Source organism: Epinephelus lanceolatus, chromosome 24 (genome assembly GCF_041903045.1).
Source record: "Epinephelus lanceolatus isolate andai-2023 chromosome 24, ASM4190304v1, whole genome shotgun sequence".
In the NCBI taxonomy this organism is placed as follows: Eukaryota; Metazoa; Chordata; class Actinopteri; order Perciformes; family Serranidae; genus Epinephelus; species Epinephelus lanceolatus.
The window spans coordinates 2,803,875-2,825,374 of NC_135757.1; the positions used below are offsets into that span (position 1 = coordinate 2,803,875).

Consider the following 21,500-nt stretch of genomic DNA (forward strand, 5'->3'; position numbering starts at 1 on the left):
GAATTGGTCAGATTGTGTTTAAAAAAAAATTGAATTTTTTTTTTTTTACAAAAAAACCCCCCAAAACATAGATACAGGTGGCTTTAAATTTAAGTTTCAGAATTGCAGAATAAATAAATTAAATTAAATCAATAATAAAAATAAAAATGAAAAATAAAATAAATTAAAAGATTCATGTTGCTTAAATTCATTTGGTCAAATTCAGATCTGAAAATTTTAGTGTCAGAATTTTAGAATCTAAACACTCAAGTGAACGTTGGGAAAAAAAAACAAACCTCAAATTCAGCATTTGATATTGCAAATCGAGAAACTTCATAGTCTAATTTTGAAAAGATGAACTGACAACAAATAAATTCAGACGCATGGTTTTCAGAGTGAAACACTTGAAATGAATCCAGTGGTGTTTGTGTCAACATTAAGTCTCCAGCTGCTGCTGAAATTCAAATATTTATGTCTCATATTTGCTCCATGAACGACTCTTTAAAGGAACTCACTGAAAATGTTTTTCACAGCAGTAAAACACGTCTGAAGCTCCGTAGAGACAGATCAGATTCCGAGTGAAGTGTTTGGTGTGTAAGATATCTAGAAACACCCAAAGAGACGTCTTTAAATTAATTATTTACTCACACTTGAGAGTTTGAACCAGCAAATTTTGTCTTTTATACTTATATAATACTCAGATAGTTGATTGATTGCAGATTAATTTTCTATTTGTTGAATAATCTTTGAAATAATTCTTCATTTCAGCTCCAGAAAAGTTTCTGTAGACACTTTAACACACTCTTTTCCCTCCGTGTCTCCGTTTGAAGCCGCTGTATCTGCTGTGATAAAGATTTTACGCGGAGCGTTCCTTTAAACAGCATCAGTGAGCCGGACTGATGATGTCACACTTCCCAGCGACACGCCTCCTGTGTGACGCAGCCTCAAATCAACCACTATCTGTTCACAAGTGACCTACAGCTGAGCCTCCAGTATGACCAGTGCCTCCGTGTTACTGGGACCTTTTTGACTCTAACGTGTGACGTGGTTTGTTGTGTGGCACATATTTCCTACCTGAGCCTCGACGTGTGTGTGTGTGTGTGTGTGTGAGATTTAAACTGTGAGGATGTAAATAATCTTATTTATTGTGACGTGGAGCACATCTGCACTTTTCTTAATGTGATCAGTTTTATATTCTGACATGATAAAATCTCATTTAACTCTTTTGTGATATCAGTAAAGCCTTTTGATATTAAAGCTGAACACGAGTCGTTTCTGCAGTTTTCAGATGTTTCACGTTAAAATTAAATACTGTATTTTATTAAATAAAGGCCGCGGAGGATAAACTCCTGATAAACACGCATGCAAACCAAGAATAATGTACATTTTTAATACTTTAATAAATTTAACAATATAATAATTTTATTTTCAACATTTTCAAAATAAATAAATGAGTTAATTAATTGAAATAAAATATCCAAAATATTCAGATCAAGAAATTTAAGTTCCAGAATTTCAGAATAAACAAGAACGTTCATTAATAATAAATTGATTAATTTAAAAAAAAATAGTTGCTCAAATTCGAAAACTTTAAGTTTCATAATTTCAAAAAATTTAAGTAACTATTTAATTTAAATAAGATAAAATAAAGAAAAGTAAAATAAAATAAAAATAAGTAAAATAAAAAAATTGATTCAGGGCACTCAAATTTAACTGGTCAAATTCCGATTCAAAAATTTTAGTTCCAGAATGTCAAAATAAATAGTTATTTAATTAATTAAAATAAAATATTCAGATCCAGAAATTCAAGTTTTAGAATTTCAGAATAAATAAATAAAAACATTCATTAATAGATAAATTAATTAATTTACAAAAAAAAAAGTTTCTCAAATTCGAAAAATTAGTTTCATAATTTCAAAAAATTTAAGTAATAGATTAATTTAAATAAAATTAAGTACAGTAAAAATATAGATTCAGGCCACTCAAATTCAGATTCAAAAATTTTAATTTCAGAATTTCGAAATAGATAAAAACCTTAATTACTATATGGAAATAAAATGAAATTAAATGAAGTAAAAAAAAATAGATTGAGGGTTGCGTATTAATTACATTGAATTTTTAAAAAATAGATAGATTCCGGTTGCTCAAATTTGACCCGTCAAATTTAGATCCAAAAATATTAGTTTCAAAATAAAAAAATAAAATGACAGAAGGGAAAATAGATTCATGATGCTCAAATTAATTTGCTCAAATTTAGATCCAAAATTTTAAGTTTAAGAATTTCGAAATGAATAAAATAAAATAATTTGTATTTTCATTTCCTAAATTTAATTAATTAAACAATATAATCATTTTATTTTCAAAATTTTTAAATAAATAAATTAGTTACTTAATTAATTGAAATAAAATATCCAAAATATTCAGATCCAGAAATTCAAGTTTTATAATTTCAGAATAAATAAAAACATTAATAAATTAATTAATTTACAAAAAATAGTTGCTTAAATTCAATAAATTTAAGTTTCATAATTTCCCAAAGATTAAGTGATTATTTAATTCAAATAAAATTAAGTAAAATAAATAAAATAATTTGTATTTTCATTTCCTAAATTTAATTAATTAAACAATATCATAATTTTATTTTCAAAATTTTCAAAATAAATAAATTAGTTAATTAATTTAAATACAATAAAATCAGTAAAATAAAAAAAAATAGATCCATGCCACTCAAATTTGATTCGTCAAATTCAAATCCAGAAATATAAGTGTCAGAATTTCAAAATAAACAAAAACAGTCATTAATAAAATAAAATAAAATAAAAATAAAAACAGATTCAGGCCACTCAAATTTATTTGGTCAAATTCAGATCCAAAAAATTAAGTGTCAAAAATAAAAAATAAAAAAAAAAAGATAGTAATAATTAATTAATTAAATACATTTTTAATGAACAAACTGGTCAATTTACATCCAAAAATTTAAGTTACAGAATTTCAAAATAAATAAAATAAAATAATTTGTATTTTCATCACATTGATTTAATTAATTTAACAATATGTTAATTTTATTTTCGACACCTTGTCGCTCTGGATCACTCTGTCAACTGTTGTCCTGTTTCAGTCACATGGGTGTTGTAGTGACGTCATAGCGCCACAAGATGGCGGCAGCTACATTTGAAGTTCTGCTCACAGGGACTGTGGACACGTTTAATATCTGACACTGTCACATTATAAACACTCACCTGCCACTTTATTAGGTACACCTGCTCGTAGCTAATCAGCCAATCAGGTGGCAGCAGCTGTCAGTCATGTAGACACCAACCGCCATTAAAAAGCAGAGAAGAAGAAGTGGAGGCGAACCTGGCACATCTGCTGTTAATCACACCTGAGGGAGGAAACTAACGCCACATTTCAGTTTAAGGAGATATTGTTAAAGTCCTGTCACATCACATTATGTGTAGTGTTTGTATGTATCTTCTCACCGCGTTATAAACGTATTAATGCGGCAAATTCACGTTAAAAATGCGGTGAATTACCGTTAAACCGCTGCCATGTGTTGATGCTAACAGCAGGTGGCAGCAGTGAGCTCACCGCCTTCTTCTTCTTCGCCGCTCTTTATTGTGGTAGTCGTTGACTCTGCTGTTGACAGCTCACAGGAAGTCCCGACCGGCTCCGCTTTGTTCTCCGGGAAAACTTCACCTTTCCCTCTGTTTTCAACGGTAAAACAAAGAGTGAGGACACTTAGTGTCGGCGGTGGATGACAGGATGGAGGAATATCATAACGGCAGCGAGGTTTGTCCATGAATCCTCTTATTTTGGGGTAAATCACGGTAGACAGGAGCTAGCTTACAGCGGCTAGCTCCGTTAGCTAGCCACTCCTAACGTTATGTCCTGAAGGAATTCTGATGCTAACGGTGATTTTTTTTTTTTTCGGTGTGAAATTATTATATAATGTTGCGCATTATGTTTAGAGTTAACTGTCTGCATTGTCATGGTGTTTCCTGAGGTGTGAAAGCGACACAGTGACGATTAATAACCCGTGAATTTAATGCTAAACTGAGATTGTTGTGCTAAAACCTGAGCTCACAGTGATTGTAATGTCAGTGCAGGAAGTGTTCAGAGCCTTGACTGGAGCTAAGAGTAAAAAAACCTAACCGTTTAAATACTCCGTTACACGTAAAGTTAAACTGTTACTGTAGGAAAATGTAGTTAAAGCATTAAAGTTACATTTGTTCCCTGTGACCGTCACAGGCTTCTGTCTGTGTGGAGATACATGTGTGTGTATTATATCTGTGAAGAGTCTGTGTGTAAATGTGCAGTCTGTAAATATATAAAACCATTTACACAAAGACAAAAAAAACTGGAAAATTAAAAAAAAAAAAATTGCAAATATAAAACATCAGCAATTCACAAATTACACAAATAAAAATTAATATCTGAACATAACATTTCTTAACTTATAAATTAATATCTTTTAACACTAACAACTTCAAAGAAATATTTTGCAAATACAAAAATATAAAACATAAAAATCTAAATATTTTTCAAACATGAAACATAAAAAGTGAAATAATTTGGAAAAAAATATGAAACACATAAAAAACTAAATAATTTGCAAATAAAAAATATAAAACACATAAAAACAAAATAATTTGCAAATAAAAAAATGAAACACATAAAAAACAAAATAATTTGCAAATATAAAAATATGAAACACATAAAAAACAAAATAATTTGCAAATATAAAAATATGAAACAAAAAACAATAATTTGCAAATATAAAAATATGAAACACAAAAAACAAAATAATTTGCAAATATAAAAATATGAAACATAAAAAAACAATTTGCTAATATAAAAATATAAAACATAAAAAACAAAATAATTTGCTAACATAAAACACATAAAAAAAACAAATTTGGAAAATATAAAACAAAAACATTTGCAAATATAAAAGATATAAAAAACAATAATTTGCTAATATAAAAATATAAAACAAAAAAAATTTGCAAATATAAAACATAAAATAAAAACTCTAAAACATATAAAAAACAAATGTTGCAAACATAAAAGATAGAAATATAAAACATGTAAACCAAAATATTTTGCAAAAATGAAACAGATCTGCAATTCACAAAAGCCATGAATAAAAAGAATATCTTTGAAAACATTTAATTAACTTAGAAATTAATATCTTTCTAACATTTACAACTTTTAAAAGAAGATATTTGGGAATCCAGTTTTTATTTGCAAAAATAAAACTGAGCTGCAAAAAACACAACTTAAAAAAATCTGTGAAGACATTATTCATTTACAAGTAAATTAAAAAAAATAGAGAATATCTTCCTCATATTAATAACTTCAAACAAAAATTTAATAGTGGAATTTATTTGTGTTTTTGCAGTTGTAAATTTGAGAAATATTTTTGAGTTTACAATTTTTTTGTGTGTTTATGGACGGTGTTATATATTTACAGATCCCATGATAGTGTACAGTGATACTGTAGTTAAAGTTTTTCCAGTAGTTTTTAAATGTATAAACTGTGTATCGACTCATATTTGTGTGTCAATGATTTTCCAGGGCTCCTTCAACTCTGAAGAAGCTGAGACCATCGTCAAAGAGGTGAAGTTAACCCTTTAAGTTCTCTGTTGTTCCCGCAGCTTTAAAGATGCAGTGTGTCAGATTCAGCAGGATTTAGTGGCGTTGGTTCATCTTCAGCGCTGTTCCTCTGCTGCACGTTAAAGAAAATAACCTGATGTTTGTGCTGCTCAGTTTTGGAACAGTGCTGTTTGCTCCTCAGGGTGAAGCAGCACCCGGTGACTCCCACATGACACATGACTACTCAGCTGTTGTCTCATGACTCTGTGTGTGTGTGTGTGTGTGTGTGTGTGTGTGTGTGTTTCAGTGTATTGAGAACGTGGTGGGCAGCGACGACTACAGCCAGGCCCAGGTGAACAAATGGACGGCGAGCGTGGTGGAGCGTTGCCTCACACAGCTGGTCAAACAGGGCAAACCCTACAAGTACATCGGTAAGTGTGGTGTGCGAAATGACACGTGACAGACGTGGCTGCGTAACATGGAGTTAAGTTGTTGCTGTGTGTCTCTCCGCACAGTGACGTGTGCTGTGATGCAGAAAACAGGAGCGGGCCTCCACACAGCTAACTCCTGCTACTGGGACACGGCCATGGACGGTAAGAGGAGCTCCCACCTGCTGTGATGATGAGTGTTCCAAGTTAACGCTCCACCTTCAGCTCACCTGTTTGTTTGTTTGTTTGTTTGTTTGTGTTTACAGGAAGCTGCACAGTGAGATGGGAGAACCGCACCATGTACTGTGTGGTCAGTGTGTTTGCTGTGGCCATTGCATAGGACACACACACACACATACACACACACACACACACACACACACAGACACGCATATGTATATAAACAAGGATGAGTAGCAGCGGAGCAGCGGTGCAGTGTGTCCCTGTGGACAGCAGGGGGCCACAGAGTGCCACACAGATGGAAGCTTGACCTTTGACCTCTGAGGAAACTCTTCAGCCTTCAGATGCATGACCTCATGTGTTTCTCTTTATCTGCCGTCACTGCAGTGCTTTCATGTGTCACAGTGAGCTGTGTGTGTGTCGCTGACGCCTGGCAGCATGCAGCAGCTGCTAACCTTCTTCTTCTTCTTCTGTGGTTATCATGTGCATCATGTCAACACCAGACAGACAGAGAGGATTTTTGTACTCAGCTGCAGGAAAATAAACATGAAGACATTTATGAGCAAACAGTGTCCAGTCATTTCTTCAACATGTTTATTTATCACACTGATGTTCAACATGTTTCCTTTATTCATGTTTCCTCAGTTTTTCTCCATCGTTCAGATCCTCTAATGCTCATTATGTTCGTCAGCAAACACATTCACCCACTTTACCTGACTCTTTTTACACCACAGTTCAGAGGCAAACAAATTTACTTCAACTGTTCAATCACAGATGAAGTTTGTCTGTTCGCTGCACTTTTACCAGCTGCAGCTTCAGTAAAACATTACTCTGACATGGGTCACAATGAGTACCTCTACTTTAATTTTATTAGTTTTTTTTACAGCCAAATAATGATACACAATATAGTCTTACAAAGAAAAATGAAACAAAACAAAATAATTATTTTATTTTATTTATTTTTTTAATTCATTACAGGCAAGTAATTGTTTTTTTTATTTATTTTATTCTGTAAATTAATTACAGGCAAATTATTTATTTTATTCTGTAAATTAATTACAGGCAAATATTTTTTTTTAATTTATTCTTTAAATTATTACAGGCAAATTATTTATTTTATTCTTTAAGTTAATTACAGGCAAATAGTTATTTTTTTAAATTTATTTTAGTCTTTGAATTAATTACAGGCAAATATATTTTTTTAATCTATTCTTTAAATTAATTACAGGCAAATAGTTATTTATTTTATACTTTAAGTTAATTACAGGCAAATAATTATGTATTTATTTTATTATTTAAGTTAATTACAGGCAATAGTTATTTATTTAAATTTATTTTAGTCTTTGAATTAATTACAGCGTAATAATAATACACACAAAAACAAAACAAAAAATATTAAATTAAAAAATATTTTATTCATTTCTTTTTTATTACAGGCAAGTAATAGCATACAATATGGTCTCAAAAACAAATAATATTTGAAATAATTATTTATTTTATCATATCCTGCTGGGTCGTTTCATCTACAGCAATGCATCATGGTCTATAAGATCATCATATATTTGTAATGTGGCCATCCTGTGACGGTGCAGCTGATCTAAGAGGGTTTTTAAAGAGTTTATTTGGCTGAAGAACCATTTAGGCTGAAAATAAAACTGCGACAAAACTTCTCTGAGAATTCAAAGTTTATTATCCGAAACAGGGATTTCACTTGGAGCTGGGTGCAAAACAATAATTAGACACAACACAGTGTGAGTGGTGACAGAAATACACATCACTGGTTTGACAGAGGTGACGTCTAAACGGCGTCTGATCAGTTTACAGTGATGTAAAACAAAACCTTCACACAGAGAAGCTGCAGCTTAATAATGACTTTAACTTGACATGAGCATGGTGTGCCACAGGGAGCAGTCCTGGTGTTTCTTTCTGTTGTTAAAGAGGTTTATTTGAGTGTAAGTTTGGTTATCCACATGTTATATACTTCCACTGGCCGATAGACTGGTTTAATGAGGATGGCGCTTTTTGCTCGCTGTTTTATGCGCCGAGCATTTCTTCACTCTAGGCACCTGGTGTTTTTGCCGGAGCACTTTGAACTCCTCGCGTTGACAAAACCCTAAACTCAGAGCGGAGAAGTGGCCCACATTCTCCACGTTTTCCCCATTGTCCAATCAGAGGATTTGAAAGGCGGGGCTTCTGTGGTGGTCATGTCAACAAATTTACAGTTGGTAAACGATGGAGGAGAAACTGGTGGTAGTGGTTCCTGGATACCCAGAGCTATACGGCCTGATGATAGACAGCAGGTTGTCAAACTGCCCCCGAGTCATCCTAAAATCTGCCTGTAAACGTCCATGATGGAGGAGAAGCTCCTGGACCAACTGGTGGTACTCCCCATGATCCAGCCTCTTTTTTAGGGTCTCATGTACCCACACAGATCTCTGTTTATCTGCTGACAGCCTCTCACCCTCAACCAGAGCTACAGACAGCACCCTCTGCCTCAACATGGCAGCAACTACACACTGATTACTGCAGGATACACACAATAAAAGTTACAGTAGATTGATGACACAGGAAGGTTAGGGTGAGGAGGTGATGGCATGGTTGCTTAGCAACAATAAAAAGGCACAGCAAGCATTTTCTTTTTTTATGAGCAAAGCACAAAAAAACCCTCGAAAGCTTGAGTTTGTTTTTGATACTTGTTTTCAGCACATTGAAGCTTCTCATCAGCTCCACTGCAGCACACAAAACTTTTGGACCTCTGGCATCAACAAACAGAAATAGGAAGAAAAGTTTTGAGAGCAACAGTTTCACTTATTGTTGTAACACAAAAGGAGAAGAAGGTAATGTGGAAAATACCACATCCTCCATTTTTGAGCAACAGCGGGGTCTTTGCAAAACGAGCGTGGTGAGAAGCAGAGCAGAGGCTGGCGATGGGCTGCCATGGTTACGGCTGTAAATGTTTAAAATAACAGGCGTGTGTGGTGTGACGTGTGTCATGAGCTCCGCCGCTGCTGCTCTCAGTACTTGGATGTTTCCTCTGTCTCTGCCGGGCGCCGTTAGAAGTTCTCCTTGTTGAAGATGAACTTGACGTCGGCCTCAGAGTGAGACAGACACTGTTTCTCCAGAGATTTCCCCAGCTGAGGCGGGCCGCACAGGAACACGCCCACTTTGGTCCTGAGGACAGAAAACACAGCTTTATACACAGCTTTTACAGTGTGTGTGCAGTGTGTAGGCAGTGTGTGCAGTGTGTATGCAGTGTGTACAGTGTGTATGCAGTGTGTACAGTGTGTACAGTGTTTTATGTAGTGTGTACAGTATGCAGTGTGTACAGTGTGTACAGTGTTTTATGTAGTGTGTACAGTATGCAGTGTGTACAGTGTTTTATGCAGTGTGTACGCAGTGTGTGCAGTGTGTATGCAGTGTGTATGCAGTGTGTACAGTGCTTTATGCAGTGTGTGCAGTGTGTACAGTGTTTTATGTAGTGTGTACAGTATGCAGTGTGTACAGTGTTTTATGTAGTGTGTATGCAGTGTGAACAGAGTGCAGTGTGTATGCAGTGTGTACAGTGTGTGCAGTGTGTAGGCAGTGTGTGCAGTGTGTCGGCAGTGTGCGCAGTGTGTATGCAGTGTGTACAGTGTGTATGCAATGTGTACAGTGTGTACACTGTTTTATGTAGTGTGTACAGTATGCAGTGTGTACAGTGTGTACAGTGTTTTATGTAGTGTGTACAGTATGCAGTGTGTACAGTGTTTTATGCAGTGTGTACAGTGTGTGCAGTGTGTATGCAGTGTGTATGCAGTGTGTACAGTGCTTTATGCAGTGTGTGCAGTGTGTACAGTGTTTTATGTAGTGTGTACAGTATGCAGTGTGTACAGTGTTTTATGCAGTGTGTACAGTGTGTGCAGTGTGTATGCAGTGTGCATGCAGTGTGAACAGAGTGCAGTGTGTATGCAGTGTGCACAGTCTGTATGATGTGTGCAGTGTGTATGCAGTGTGAACAGTTTGCATGCAGTATGAACAGTGTGCAGTGTGTATGCAGTGTGCACAGTGTGCAGTGTGTATGCAGTGTGAACAGTGTGCAGTGTGTATGCAGTGTGCACAGTCTGTATGACATGTGCAGTGTGTATGCAGTGTGTGTGCGCGCAGTGTCCAGTGAGTATGCAGTGTGAACAGAGTGCAGTGCGTATGCTGTGTGTATGCAGTGTGTACAGTGTGGTGTGTGTGTGTGTGTGTGTGTGTGTGTGTGTGTGTGTGCGCACAGTGTGCAGTGTGTACAGTGCGTATGCAGTGTGCAGTGTGTGTGTATACACAGTGTGTATGCAGTGTGTGTGTATACACAGTGTGTATGCAGTGTGAAAATGACGGGACACTTGCTCACCCCGGGTGCTTTGAAGCGATGTTGGTGAACTCGTTGTCCCAGTTGGGTTTCCCGTACAGCGTCTTCTGTTTGAGCCCTGTGATTGGGTCATTCTCAGCCTCGTGGTGAACACGGAAGTGCGCCGCCTGATGGAGAAAAACACAGACTTTCAAAAACCCTGCACCACGGGCAGTTTCAGTTTCAAGTTTAGCAGATGTTTCCAACACGCCGGCCGCACCTCGGTCTCCTTCCAGCGGGTGAGGTAGATGTTGTAGCTGAGGAAGTCGGTCACGCCCTTCTCCGCCATCTGACCCTCCAGAGACTGCAGCAGGTCGGCGAACCACTCGAAGGCCTGCGTCTCCGGGCACAGCCAGTAGAAGTAGATCTGGAGGACGGCAACACACAAGGGTCACTTTACTAACTGTGGTAGGCTGGAGCTAATATCAAGGATGTATCCAAGACTTCAGAGGGATACTTTAGGGTCCAAATTCTTCCTGAGTGAGGACCACGCCAAAAGTTCGTAAGAGGTCTTTTGTCAGTGTTCAGGTCTCCCTCACCTTCTTGGTGAAGACGTCCTGGTTGTTCTGGATGCGTTTGTACCACACAGACTTGAGGATGGAGGCGAAGGGAGTCACGCCGATTCCCGCGCCCACTAGCATCACCACCTCGTAACGAAACACGTCCTCACTGGCCGTACCAAACGGCCCGTCTATGGCCACCCTGAGGAACATCACAAGAGAAACTGGTCATGATGGGAGACACAAACATTTTATCCATCAGCGTGTCTAAAAGTCTCTGTGCGTCATTTTTGAAATTTGTCCAGTATTTCGAGGGGAACAGCCTGAGCCTGTCAGTGACAAGAACACTCTAGTGAACGTGCACTGATGTTTTGAACGTGTGGTTACATTGCAGCTTGTTTTGCAGCGCTGTCTGTCAATACTGGAGGAATTTTAAAAATGTGTTCCCACTAGACACTAAACCATTAAAAGTTTGGCTCATAGTTGAAAAATACCAAAGTTACCCTTTAACAACTCAAACACCTAAAACATGACGATAGAAAGCATCTAGACGTCGGCTTTTTTGAACGATGTCACAAGCCAAAAATGTTTTTTCAAGCATGTGTGAAAACCTGATAGTTGTTTAGCAAATACAGTCAAAGTATATCTCTGCAGCTCTTAATAAAAGCCTCGTTCTTTCCTTTTCTTGTCTGAAAGCAGAACCGGAAAATGCTCCAGCTTACTCAGCACAACCACTGTGGGCAATCTGATCTGATATTGGCGGACAGTATTGTCTGAGTTCCACTCCACCAACCGTCACCAGCACTGACAATGAACCCTTCAGGGCTGTAAATGTGACCCCTGTTGGCAGCTCTTCTAAGCAGTGCTGCATTGAGCAGGCGGAGGGTGCAATCATGTAATCATGAGCAATTTCAGGCCTTTTTTATCACCCCCTTCCCCTGTTGTCATACTTGGGCATTTTCCAGGCCTCCTGAGGCTCCGTTTTGTCTCCTCCACAGGCCTCGTACAGCTCCTGGGTCCAGTCTCCAACGATACGGATGTGGGCGCTGAAGTAGTCCTCCTCGGGCGCGGAGGTCAGGGTGAAGGGGTGCCACTCCAGCCTGGAGACAGACGGACACTGGATGAAGACGTACTGACCCACCTCCATGTGGAAACCTTTCTTCTTCATCTGCAGCTCCAGAGTCTTGGAGGGGTGCATCACCACCTGAGGGACAGGTACGCGGTTATTAGTTATAATTAGGCCCTTTTATCGAGGCTTCTTTGTCAAAAACAGGCTGAAACTAAAAGTACTTTCATTATTGATTTGTCTTTGTTTCTTTGCAATTGTTCAAGAAAGTGTCGATCACAACTTCCCAGAGCCCAAACTGACGTCTGCAAATGTCTTGTTTTTGTGCGACCCACAGTTCAAACTCTGATAATTGGAAGTGATATGTCAAAAAACACATAAATAATTTGATTTTAAGAGTCATCTAGATTTGGTGTTTATTCTATACCAATGTGTTGGACGAGTGGGACAAATGTACAGTTTTGCAGACACTTAAACATGGATGAAAGTTTGAACGAGTGAACCTTAAAGTCTTGAGACCCGAACTTTTGTTTTGTATGCATTTTTAACTTCTCCTAGCTATTTGGGATCAGTGGCAACTGATAAGTATAAAAACTACACAATGTCAATGATAATAAGGTCCCAGTGTCCTCAAACAAGTACTTCCTAATTAACAGTGTCTTATCTTGTTCCTGCTGCTAAAAGTGGTCAACTTTGTTGCCATATCAAACTACAAACATTATTAATCATACATAAACACGTTCCAACCATAACATCTGATCACCTCGTCCACTTTTGTGTCGGGATCTGCTGCAGACTGACTTGGCAGAGATGGCTGCCATCTTGTTTTTACGTGGATTAGTGTAGTGTGCTCGTACTGCCACTAGATGGCACAAAAAGTGTCCATGAACAAGGACAACAGGTCAAGTAAACTCAAAATGCGATGTCCACACATCTTCACCGACTTGCTAGTGATAATATTAGTGAGTAAGTAAGCTAAGGTAACGAGCTAGCTTTAACTAAGCTATGCTGCATTGATCTGGTGTTGGTTGCTTTGTAACCTTAGCAGTATCAGCTCGTTAGCACAGCTCACCGACCCTCGGCCTCACTCCGTGCTGCTAGGACACTACTTCCCTGGGAGGGCAGTGGACGTGAGCTTGGATCGTAGCCGCTGTAGCAACTTGAATTCAGCCAGCGGAAAACCCAACCGTAGGGTTCAGATTGGACTGATGGCCAGCAGTAGCTCAGGGTCAAATCTATGTGATGGCAGCAACAGAAAGTTTGCTAATCGGGGGGAGTTGGGTGCACGGTAAAGGTCCATCTCGGCCTTTTGCGGACATTAGCAGACTCCATGTCTTAGCTAATGTTAGCTATTGTTGCGCACTGTTAGAGAGACAAGACACTTGGGAAGACGCATTGCGTGACATCCTTTGGACTTTCTCAGAAAATTCGGCCAAGCATTCAGTCTACAGGCTGTTACAGAGGCAACTGAGAACGTCGGGGAAGGTCTCAGATTTTAACGTTATGTTCGCCCATTGGCAATGAAACCAATCGATACTGGTCAAAAGCAACTTACAGAACCTTTAAAACTCCCTGTAGTTGACTGTTTATTACAGCATACACACCTTGGTGATGACCACTTTCTGGTGAGATCGATAAATGCGGATGATCCTCTCACACACATAGAGGAACATCGGGGCCACCACCCACTTCCACGTCTGGAGAAAAGGTAAAAGTTGGAAAAAGTATGCAGACATGAATAAAAGACGTAACATACTTAAAGTATTGGACTGAGATGAGTGTTTCCCATGAACACCCCGCGGTCTCTAGAAGCTCACCCCTGGTGGGTTTCCAGCGAACTCTGGGACGGCACAGTTGGACCCGTTCTTTCCCCAGTTGTCAAACTGTTTGGCGCAAACTTGGGGGTCGTTTGTCTTCAGGCTAGCGGCCGTCTGTCCTCGCACAATCCGCCTGCAGAGGAGGAATGATTATGGTTATTGTAGGTGGAGCTCGTAGCGTTCAAGGCTAGCAGACAGTACATAAATGCAGATTTCTTACCCGGCCCCATGGAACACCAGCCCGATGAAGAAGATGACGAAGAGATGGTGGGTGTACCAGAACACCTCGAAGTAGGACCTGCGGATGACCTCCATGGATGAAGTGATGATGAGGATGAGGGCCAGCGTAATGGCCACGCCCGTCAGCCCGGCGATGGTGGTGAACATGACGATGGTAGGGTTCTGCATCGAACACACAAATAGCACGCATTAGTCATGGCGTGGGTCGTGGTCACAGGGTCGTCACCTCAAACATTTGTTTCCACTTGAATCACACCCCTGCAGGTTGTGTTCGTTGGCTAACTTCCCTCATCTACCGCCGTCTGTTTTGCCACAGTTCCTCCACACACCACATGAGAAAAGCCCACAAGAGGCTTCGTGTTTATATTGTGATGACACAAAACATCTTTCAAAGAAACGCTCAGTACTTTAAAGAGGAAGTTTCTCTGAATGACACAATCTCTGAGGACAAATACCTCCAAAGAGGAAGTTTGTTATATGAAGTAATACTCTTTTTTTTTCTAACTCTGACACCAAATTTGGCAACAAGCTGCTGGATTTCACAGATTTGAGCAACTCAAGAAGAAGCGTCCGACTACATGTATGAACTCTGCTGTAACCTCGACTCACCGTCTCGTTGGTCCTGATGGGGTTCAGGAAGGCGGCGTTGTCATTGGTGCCGATTTCGGACAGGACGAAGGGTAGCCAGCTGCTGTTTCGATTCAGCTGGGCGTCCATGAAAAACTCGAAGTTGAACAAGTGGGCGACGATGTGCACGGCTGTGAAGGCGTGAGGAAGAAGAGAGACAAGATAAGACACTGTCAATTAGGAAGTACTTGTTTGAGGACAATGGGACTTTATTATCGTCTCCTTTTAGGACATTAAGACTTGAGATTGAGATCATTGACAATGTTTAGATTTTATACTTATCAGGTCCTACTGATCCCAAATAGCTAAGAGAAATTAAAAATGCATACCAAACAAAAGTGTGGGTCTCATGAGGACATTTGTTTTTTGTTACTTTCCGTTTGATTCTTAATTAAAGACCCCTCAATGAACATATTTTAAGTCGTGCTTTGTCGGAAACTGTCGTATAACTTCCTCTGAATCAGTGAAGAAAAATCTGACATCATTTTATTATCTCTCAACACTCGCTAACGTCTTCTGTAAAATCAATACCTGTATGGAAGGCGATCATGTACGCCACCAGCTTGTGAAAAGTCAGGTTTCTGTCCAGTTGGCGAGCAGCTGTGCGGCTGCAGCACTGAATGCAAACAAGACAGACAAATATTGCAATATTAAAAATAAACCCGAACAACAACAAAAATTGTGTTAGCAGATAAATTCAGTCCTGGACTACATCGCTGAATTTTTTAATGCTGTATAGCCAACCCAGTTTCACTCCGTCCTTTAACGTCAGCTTGATACGCGGCTGGTCGCTGTTACAGTTTAATGATTTTTGGCAGCGTCAGGGGGAAACGCGGCAGGACACAAACGAAAGTTAAGGCGACGAAAGTCCGAGTAGAGTGGGTGTTCCTCCTAAACTGCGGCCTGACTAAACAGTTCAGCTGTTATCAGGGCTTTAAATGTTCGTTATCAGTGGATACAAGCGTCATACGTCTGCAAAACATGGATACATTACATTTGTACGTTATTTAGCTGATATATCGACAATGCTGTGGGTAACGTGTGGTTTGGTTTAGGCACAAAAAACGACTGTTGCTGTTAAGAAAAGATCATGTTTGGCTTAAAATAAAATACGCAGTTTCAGGGACACAGTTTCCACTGAAAAAGCAACATCTCTGTAAAAAACAACCTCACTCCGACAACGCTGCGTCTCAACGCTTGTTCAAGGTCTTTCCATGTCCTCTTGTCCTCATGTTCGTTGGTGTCTGACACCAACGAACAAAAACGTCCCTTACGTCGGCTTGATATGCAGCTGGCTGCCTTTGTTGTTTAACGGCACCCAGCAGTGTAAGGTGGGACAACGACATAAATTAAAGGGATAGTGCACCTGAAAATGAAAATCCAGCCATTATCTACTCACCCATATGCCGAGGGTGAAGTTTTAGAGTCCTCACAACACTTGCAGAGATCCAAGGGGAGAGGAGGTAGCAACACAACTCCACCTAATGGAGGCTGACAGCGCCCCAGATTCAAACGTCCAAAAACACATAATTGAAACCACAAAATATCTCCATACTGCTCGTCTGTAGTGATCCAAGTGTGCTGAAGCCCCGACATAAAAAGAGAGGCAGTCAGAGCTACAGGCTACAATGAGGCTAAAAACAGAGTTCAAATGAGGTTTTTCCAAACAGCTTTTTATGTCGGGGCTTCAGGACACTTGGATCACTACGGACGAGCAGTATGGAGATATTTTGTGGTTTCAATTATGTGTTTTTGGACGTTTGAATCTGGGGCGCCGTCAGCCTCCATTAGGTGGAGTTGTGTTGCTACCTCCTCTCCCCTTGGATCTCTGCAAGTGATGTGAGGACTCTAAAACTTCACCTGAGCCTCCCTCGGCATATGGGTGAGTAGATAATGGCTGAATTTACATTTTTGGGTGCACTATCCCTTTAAGGGCGTCAGAGAAGGCTGACTAGGGTGGCTGGGAAAGGTGGTGGATGGGTCCAACAACCACTGACCCGGGAGGGCGGTTTTCTCTTTTTTTCATAAACCCAACCACGTGCTTTTGTTGTTGAGGTGTACCGATGTAGTGCTTTTATTCTGAAAGAGACTGTATCAAACTGTACATTTCCTGTGAAAACAGAAGCGTATTTTGAAAACAGACAACGCATGTAACAGGCTGAAGTTGACACGGCGTCCCAGAACGTCAACAACCAACACACCCAGGGTACCTTGGACGTCGTATGTGGACGTGGAAAGTCCATGACCAAACGTGGACATGTGACGAGGTCACAGTGAGGATGTGTTGGTTTGGTAGAGGTGGGATCAACACATTGTTCTGCAAGTCATGAGTAAGGATTGAATTCAGGAGACGTTTCGAAAGATGTAGCAAATCAACTGCGACTGGCTGCGTCAGGAAAACAGATCAGCATTGTGGACTTTCCTGAGGTGCGTTCTCGAGTTGTTTTATCAGGCGTCCACATCTTCATCAAGACTTGGTACTTTGGATTTTACCAGGTCTAAAGTCATCAAATCTGTGACTCTAGTCTGCTGTTTGGTGTTTTTACCTGGATGGTGCCTCGGAGGAAGGAAAGGAGGTTTCTGCAAACCGGCAGCAGGATGAGCATACAGTTGAAGTTGAGGCAGGCAGCCGGAGCTCGGGCCCAGGGCAGAGCTTGCTGATGGGACAGACACAGTGTTGGGTTACTTCAAAGTGTAATCAGATTACTTTATACTGTTCACTCTACCCCTTAAAGCTCTGTAAATGAGTGTAAAGCCGCGACTTTGAATACTGGTTCCTGTCTTTCTATATTTGGTGCTCATAAGAAAAGTGAATGAAAGCGGCAGATTTCTGTTTCAGTTCTGCTCAGGTGGATGCAGCTGTGCAGCCGCCGGTGTTGACTCAGTGTAACGTGAAGCCAGCTGTGACCACAGAGCAAACTTTAACGCTCGCGTCAGACCTGCTTCCCCTCACGGCGAGGCGTGGCTAGAAGGTGGTGGTGATAAGCTGCGATTAGTGCGGGTGTGGATGTGTTTGGCTGCCTGGACTGAATAGTGAGGCCTTCGGGAAGTGTCGAGGGTTTTATATTGCCGCACTGTGTTACTGGAAGATAAATGAGTCACCTGCTGAAACTTAATCTGTCTTTCTGTGGCATCTCGGATGGTTTAATTTCCATCCTGCTGGACAGCACCATTCAGACTCCCTCAACTTTATTTTAAGCTCTAATAAAGATCCAAAGCGATGCAACTAGTGGCCAGTAATTTACAGTCAAATATTTTACAGCGTGTTTCATTTAAGTGCTGTAATGTTTAGTTGATTCAAAACACACATTAAACACACATTAAACATGGCTTAATAGAGACAGTTTCAAACACAAGTACACAAATCAGCTTCACTATAACTCGCAGCATTCACAGACAAACACTTGTCTTTATCTGGACACATTTTCCCCACAAATACAACATGCTAACGTTATTAGCACAAGCCTATGGCGTTTTACATTGTATAAATTAGCCTAGCAGCTAGTGAACTTTTCAGGGACAACAGCAACATTTAACAAAGGTAACGTTACATAATTCAGCTCCATTACAACTCACAAGGTTCACTGACAAAACAACTGTCTTATACTAAACACGTTTTCCAAACAAATACAACATGCTAACGTTATTAGCACAAGCCTATAGCATTTTTTTGGCAAACTAACACTTTTAGTGGACGTAGATTGACGATACATTTGTGAAATACTGGACCGATTTTAAAAAAATATTGTTGTCACATAGACATTAAAAACAACACAAGGCAATAAGGTGTAGGCAGGTGAAAACTACAAAAGTTACTCTTTAAATCATGATTCCAGCTATGCACGCTGCATTCTGTTGCAGGACGTGCAGTAAAAGAAAAGAGAAGAAGATGTAAAGAAGAGTGGGCTGCAGTGTCTGCTATTTAAGTAGCTTGATGATGTTAATCTGGAACATTTTAGGACAGCAGTTTGAGGAAGTGAAAAGGGTCAGGTCCTGTTTTTGGATCTTTTCATGCAACCTTCATGAGTTGTCTGATTGGTTTGCACGGTAGCTCACAGACAGAGCTGATAAAGGTGCAACGTCAGCTCAAAAAAGACCAAAAGTAATTCATGAAATGAATGAATTCAAAATCAGCATGTGTAAATCAGACTCACCCCGAGCAGGACCCTGGTGTAAAACCATCTCTCCACCAGGAAGCGCATGTAGAATTCCACAAACAGGTAGGCGTTGATCCCGAGCCACACCAACTGTGACACACATGCAAACACACGGCTGGTTGAAACAAAAGTTTCACTCCAATAAATCACAATAAATCAGAATCCATGGATGAAACATCTGAATCAAGCAATTAAGCTCACAGAGGTATCAGAAATTAGAATCAAGGTGACAGGGTGTATAAACATTTCGTGTGTCCTCTCACAGAGTTGGTGATTCAAACTAAACTTTCATCTCTGTCAGAGAAAACTGATCTGAGTTCAGACTGTTTACTTACAGCACAGCTACACTCACAGATAACTGAGCCTCCTACCTGCCTGTCAAACACCATCAACCCACAAACCTTCTCCAGTCCGGACTGAGTGGAGTCCTGCGGGGTGAAGCTGTGAAGGCTGCGAGCGGAGCTAGCTGCTAACAGCCACCGCTGCAACTAACAAACTCCACAGATCCATTCAGCAGCTCCACCATCCACAGTCAGACACACACGGCTGATTATTTAGTTACAGCTCACAACTCGCACCAACCCAAACATCCTGGTGCAGACTATTTACTGGAGTTTACCAGCCTGTCGCTCATCAGGCATCTGAAGATCATTACAATCTCGTCAATGAAAATGAAACATAGATTTTGTCTTAGTTTTTGTTGTCAAGATTTATTTTAAGCACGTCATTGTCTCGATTTCATCATGGAAAAAAAGGTTGTTAACAAAAAAATTTCGTCCTAGTTTTCGTCAATGAACTTTACACCGGTATCATATCAGCGTTTCTATAATGGCATAGTGTATGAGCTGACTCTGTCATCTAAAGGTCACCTAAAGGTCGCTCAAGATTAAAAAAAACAAAACTGGTTGTGATATAGAGACATCGCTGCATTTCCTGTCGAGATAGTGCCACGAAAACTAGGTATTTGAAGCCACAACATGATCTTTTCCTGATCATAAAGTGCTTTTTGTGCCTAAACCTGACAACACGTTAACCACAGCAACGTATCAACTACATAATAATTCACAAATGTATCTGTGGTTTGCAGAAATGAACGATGCTGACGTTTTTTTCAGGCGATATGGTTGAATAAAGTTTCAATTTTTCAATTTTTTTTCAATTCAATTTTTTCCTGAAATTTTAAATTGTTTAGATCAATAAAAAAAAAAATATTGTGCACACTTTCTGAAAAATGTCCAACAGATTTTATTCTCCAGACGAGGTAGAGACGAGCTTTTAAATTTCATAAACAGCAGCGGTTCTCAACTATTTTGGGTTTAGTTCAAAGTTTTGTCGTCTCGTGACGCCTTCCTGTCACTGGGTGAATCATTGAATCATTTTTCAAATTCCTAAAATGATCCAATAATTCACAAGAAAAGCAAAGATTAGATAAAACCTGTAGTTGAAACATGTTTTTCCTCCTTTATCTTCATCTCGCGGCCCTTAAAATGTAATTTTTCTTAATAGAATACAATATAAAAGTTCATTTAAATCAAGAACTGTCTAAGTTAGCAATATTTTGGATCCAATCAGACATTTGATGCAAATTTTTGGCACTTTTTAAACTTTACGTTGTGGCCACATTTCATGCAATAACAGAAATATATTGAGATTCCATCAAATCCACACACTTTAAAAATGTGATTTTAAGAAGCAGATATAAACGCAGGAGAAAAATCAAATAAACTCACAATTACAAAGATGGAGAGTCCCTCGTTGGCAGCAAAGTTCCCCATGATGAGCGCCTCTCAACAAGTGTGTGTGTAGGTGTGTGTGTGTTACAGTGATATTAGAGAAGGAAGCAGGAAACAGTGAAGGAGGAGAGTAAAGAGTGCAGCCGACTGATTACTCACTTTATAACCTTTGTCAGGCGCAAATAAGGAAGTGACCCCTCACAGGTTTTTTTTCAGCAGCAGCAGCAGCAGCAGCAGCAGCGCATTATCTCGTCATTATTCCTCCATAAATAAACGTGTAGGTGCTGAAAGCTTTCTTATCAAGTCTGAGATTATAATCTGACTCTGATGTTTAAACAAAGTTCGAGCAAACAAAAGCTGATCTGACGATAAAGAGAATAAAAACAATGTTAGAGTTTCTGAGTGGATGTAAAAGAGTTCAGGGCGTCACATTTTAAGATATTCGTCTGTTTACGTCACGTACAGATATGATTACAGATTTTAAAAATCATTTCCTTACAGGCAAACGCTCTCCTTAGGGGCCGAAGTGTTTTTACAATCAAATGTCAAATTAAATACACTATATGGACACAAGTATTTGGAGGCCTGACCATTACACCAAGCTACAACAGCTTCCACTCTTCTTCAGAGGCTTTCCACAAGATTTCTGGGTGTTTCTGGGGTAATCTGTGCCGGGTCATTCTGTAGAGCATTTACGAGGTCAGGCACTGATGCTGGAGAAGCCCTGGCTCGCAATCTGGTTCCGGTTCATCCCAAAGGTGCTCGATGGGGTTGGTTTGTCAAATTCTTCCCAGCTGAACTCATCA

The 21,500-nt window shown here is 39.4% G+C and overlaps 2 protein-coding genes across 2 annotated transcripts; one reads left to right on the top strand and one right to left on the bottom strand.

Moving 5' to 3' along the window:
• The first annotated feature begins 3,601 nt into the window (after nt 1–3,601).
• Nucleotides 3,602–6,749, top strand: LOC117250108 (dynein light chain Tctex-type 3-like). The gene is made up of 5 exons (XM_033616118.2): nt 3,602–3,768; nt 5,557–5,598; nt 5,882–6,005; nt 6,090–6,167; nt 6,269–6,749. Exons 1-5 carry the CDS (start codon nt 3,742–3,744, stop codon nt 6,340–6,342), a joined length of 345 nt encoding a protein of 114 aa, XP_033472009.1. The 5' UTR covers nt 3,602–3,741; the 3' UTR covers nt 6,343–6,749.
• Nucleotides 6,750–7,849: 1,100 nt separating this feature from the next.
• Nucleotides 7,850–20,820, bottom strand: cybb (cytochrome b-245, beta polypeptide (chronic granulomatous disease)). Its single transcript, XM_033616115.2, has 13 exons — nt 20,692–20,820; nt 18,959–19,051; nt 17,351–17,461; nt 15,336–15,420; nt 14,787–14,935; nt 14,158–14,339; nt 13,938–14,070; nt 13,725–13,817; nt 12,005–12,258; nt 11,094–11,256; nt 10,775–10,921; nt 10,558–10,682; nt 7,850–9,353 (listed from the first exon to the last, which is right to left on the bottom strand). The coding sequence occupies exons 1-13, from the start codon at nt 20,734–20,736 to the stop codon at nt 9,236–9,238; spliced, it is 1,698 nt and encodes a 565-aa protein (XP_033472006.2). The 5' UTR covers nt 20,737–20,820; the 3' UTR covers nt 7,850–9,235.
• Nucleotides 20,821–21,500: the final 680 nt, after the last annotated feature.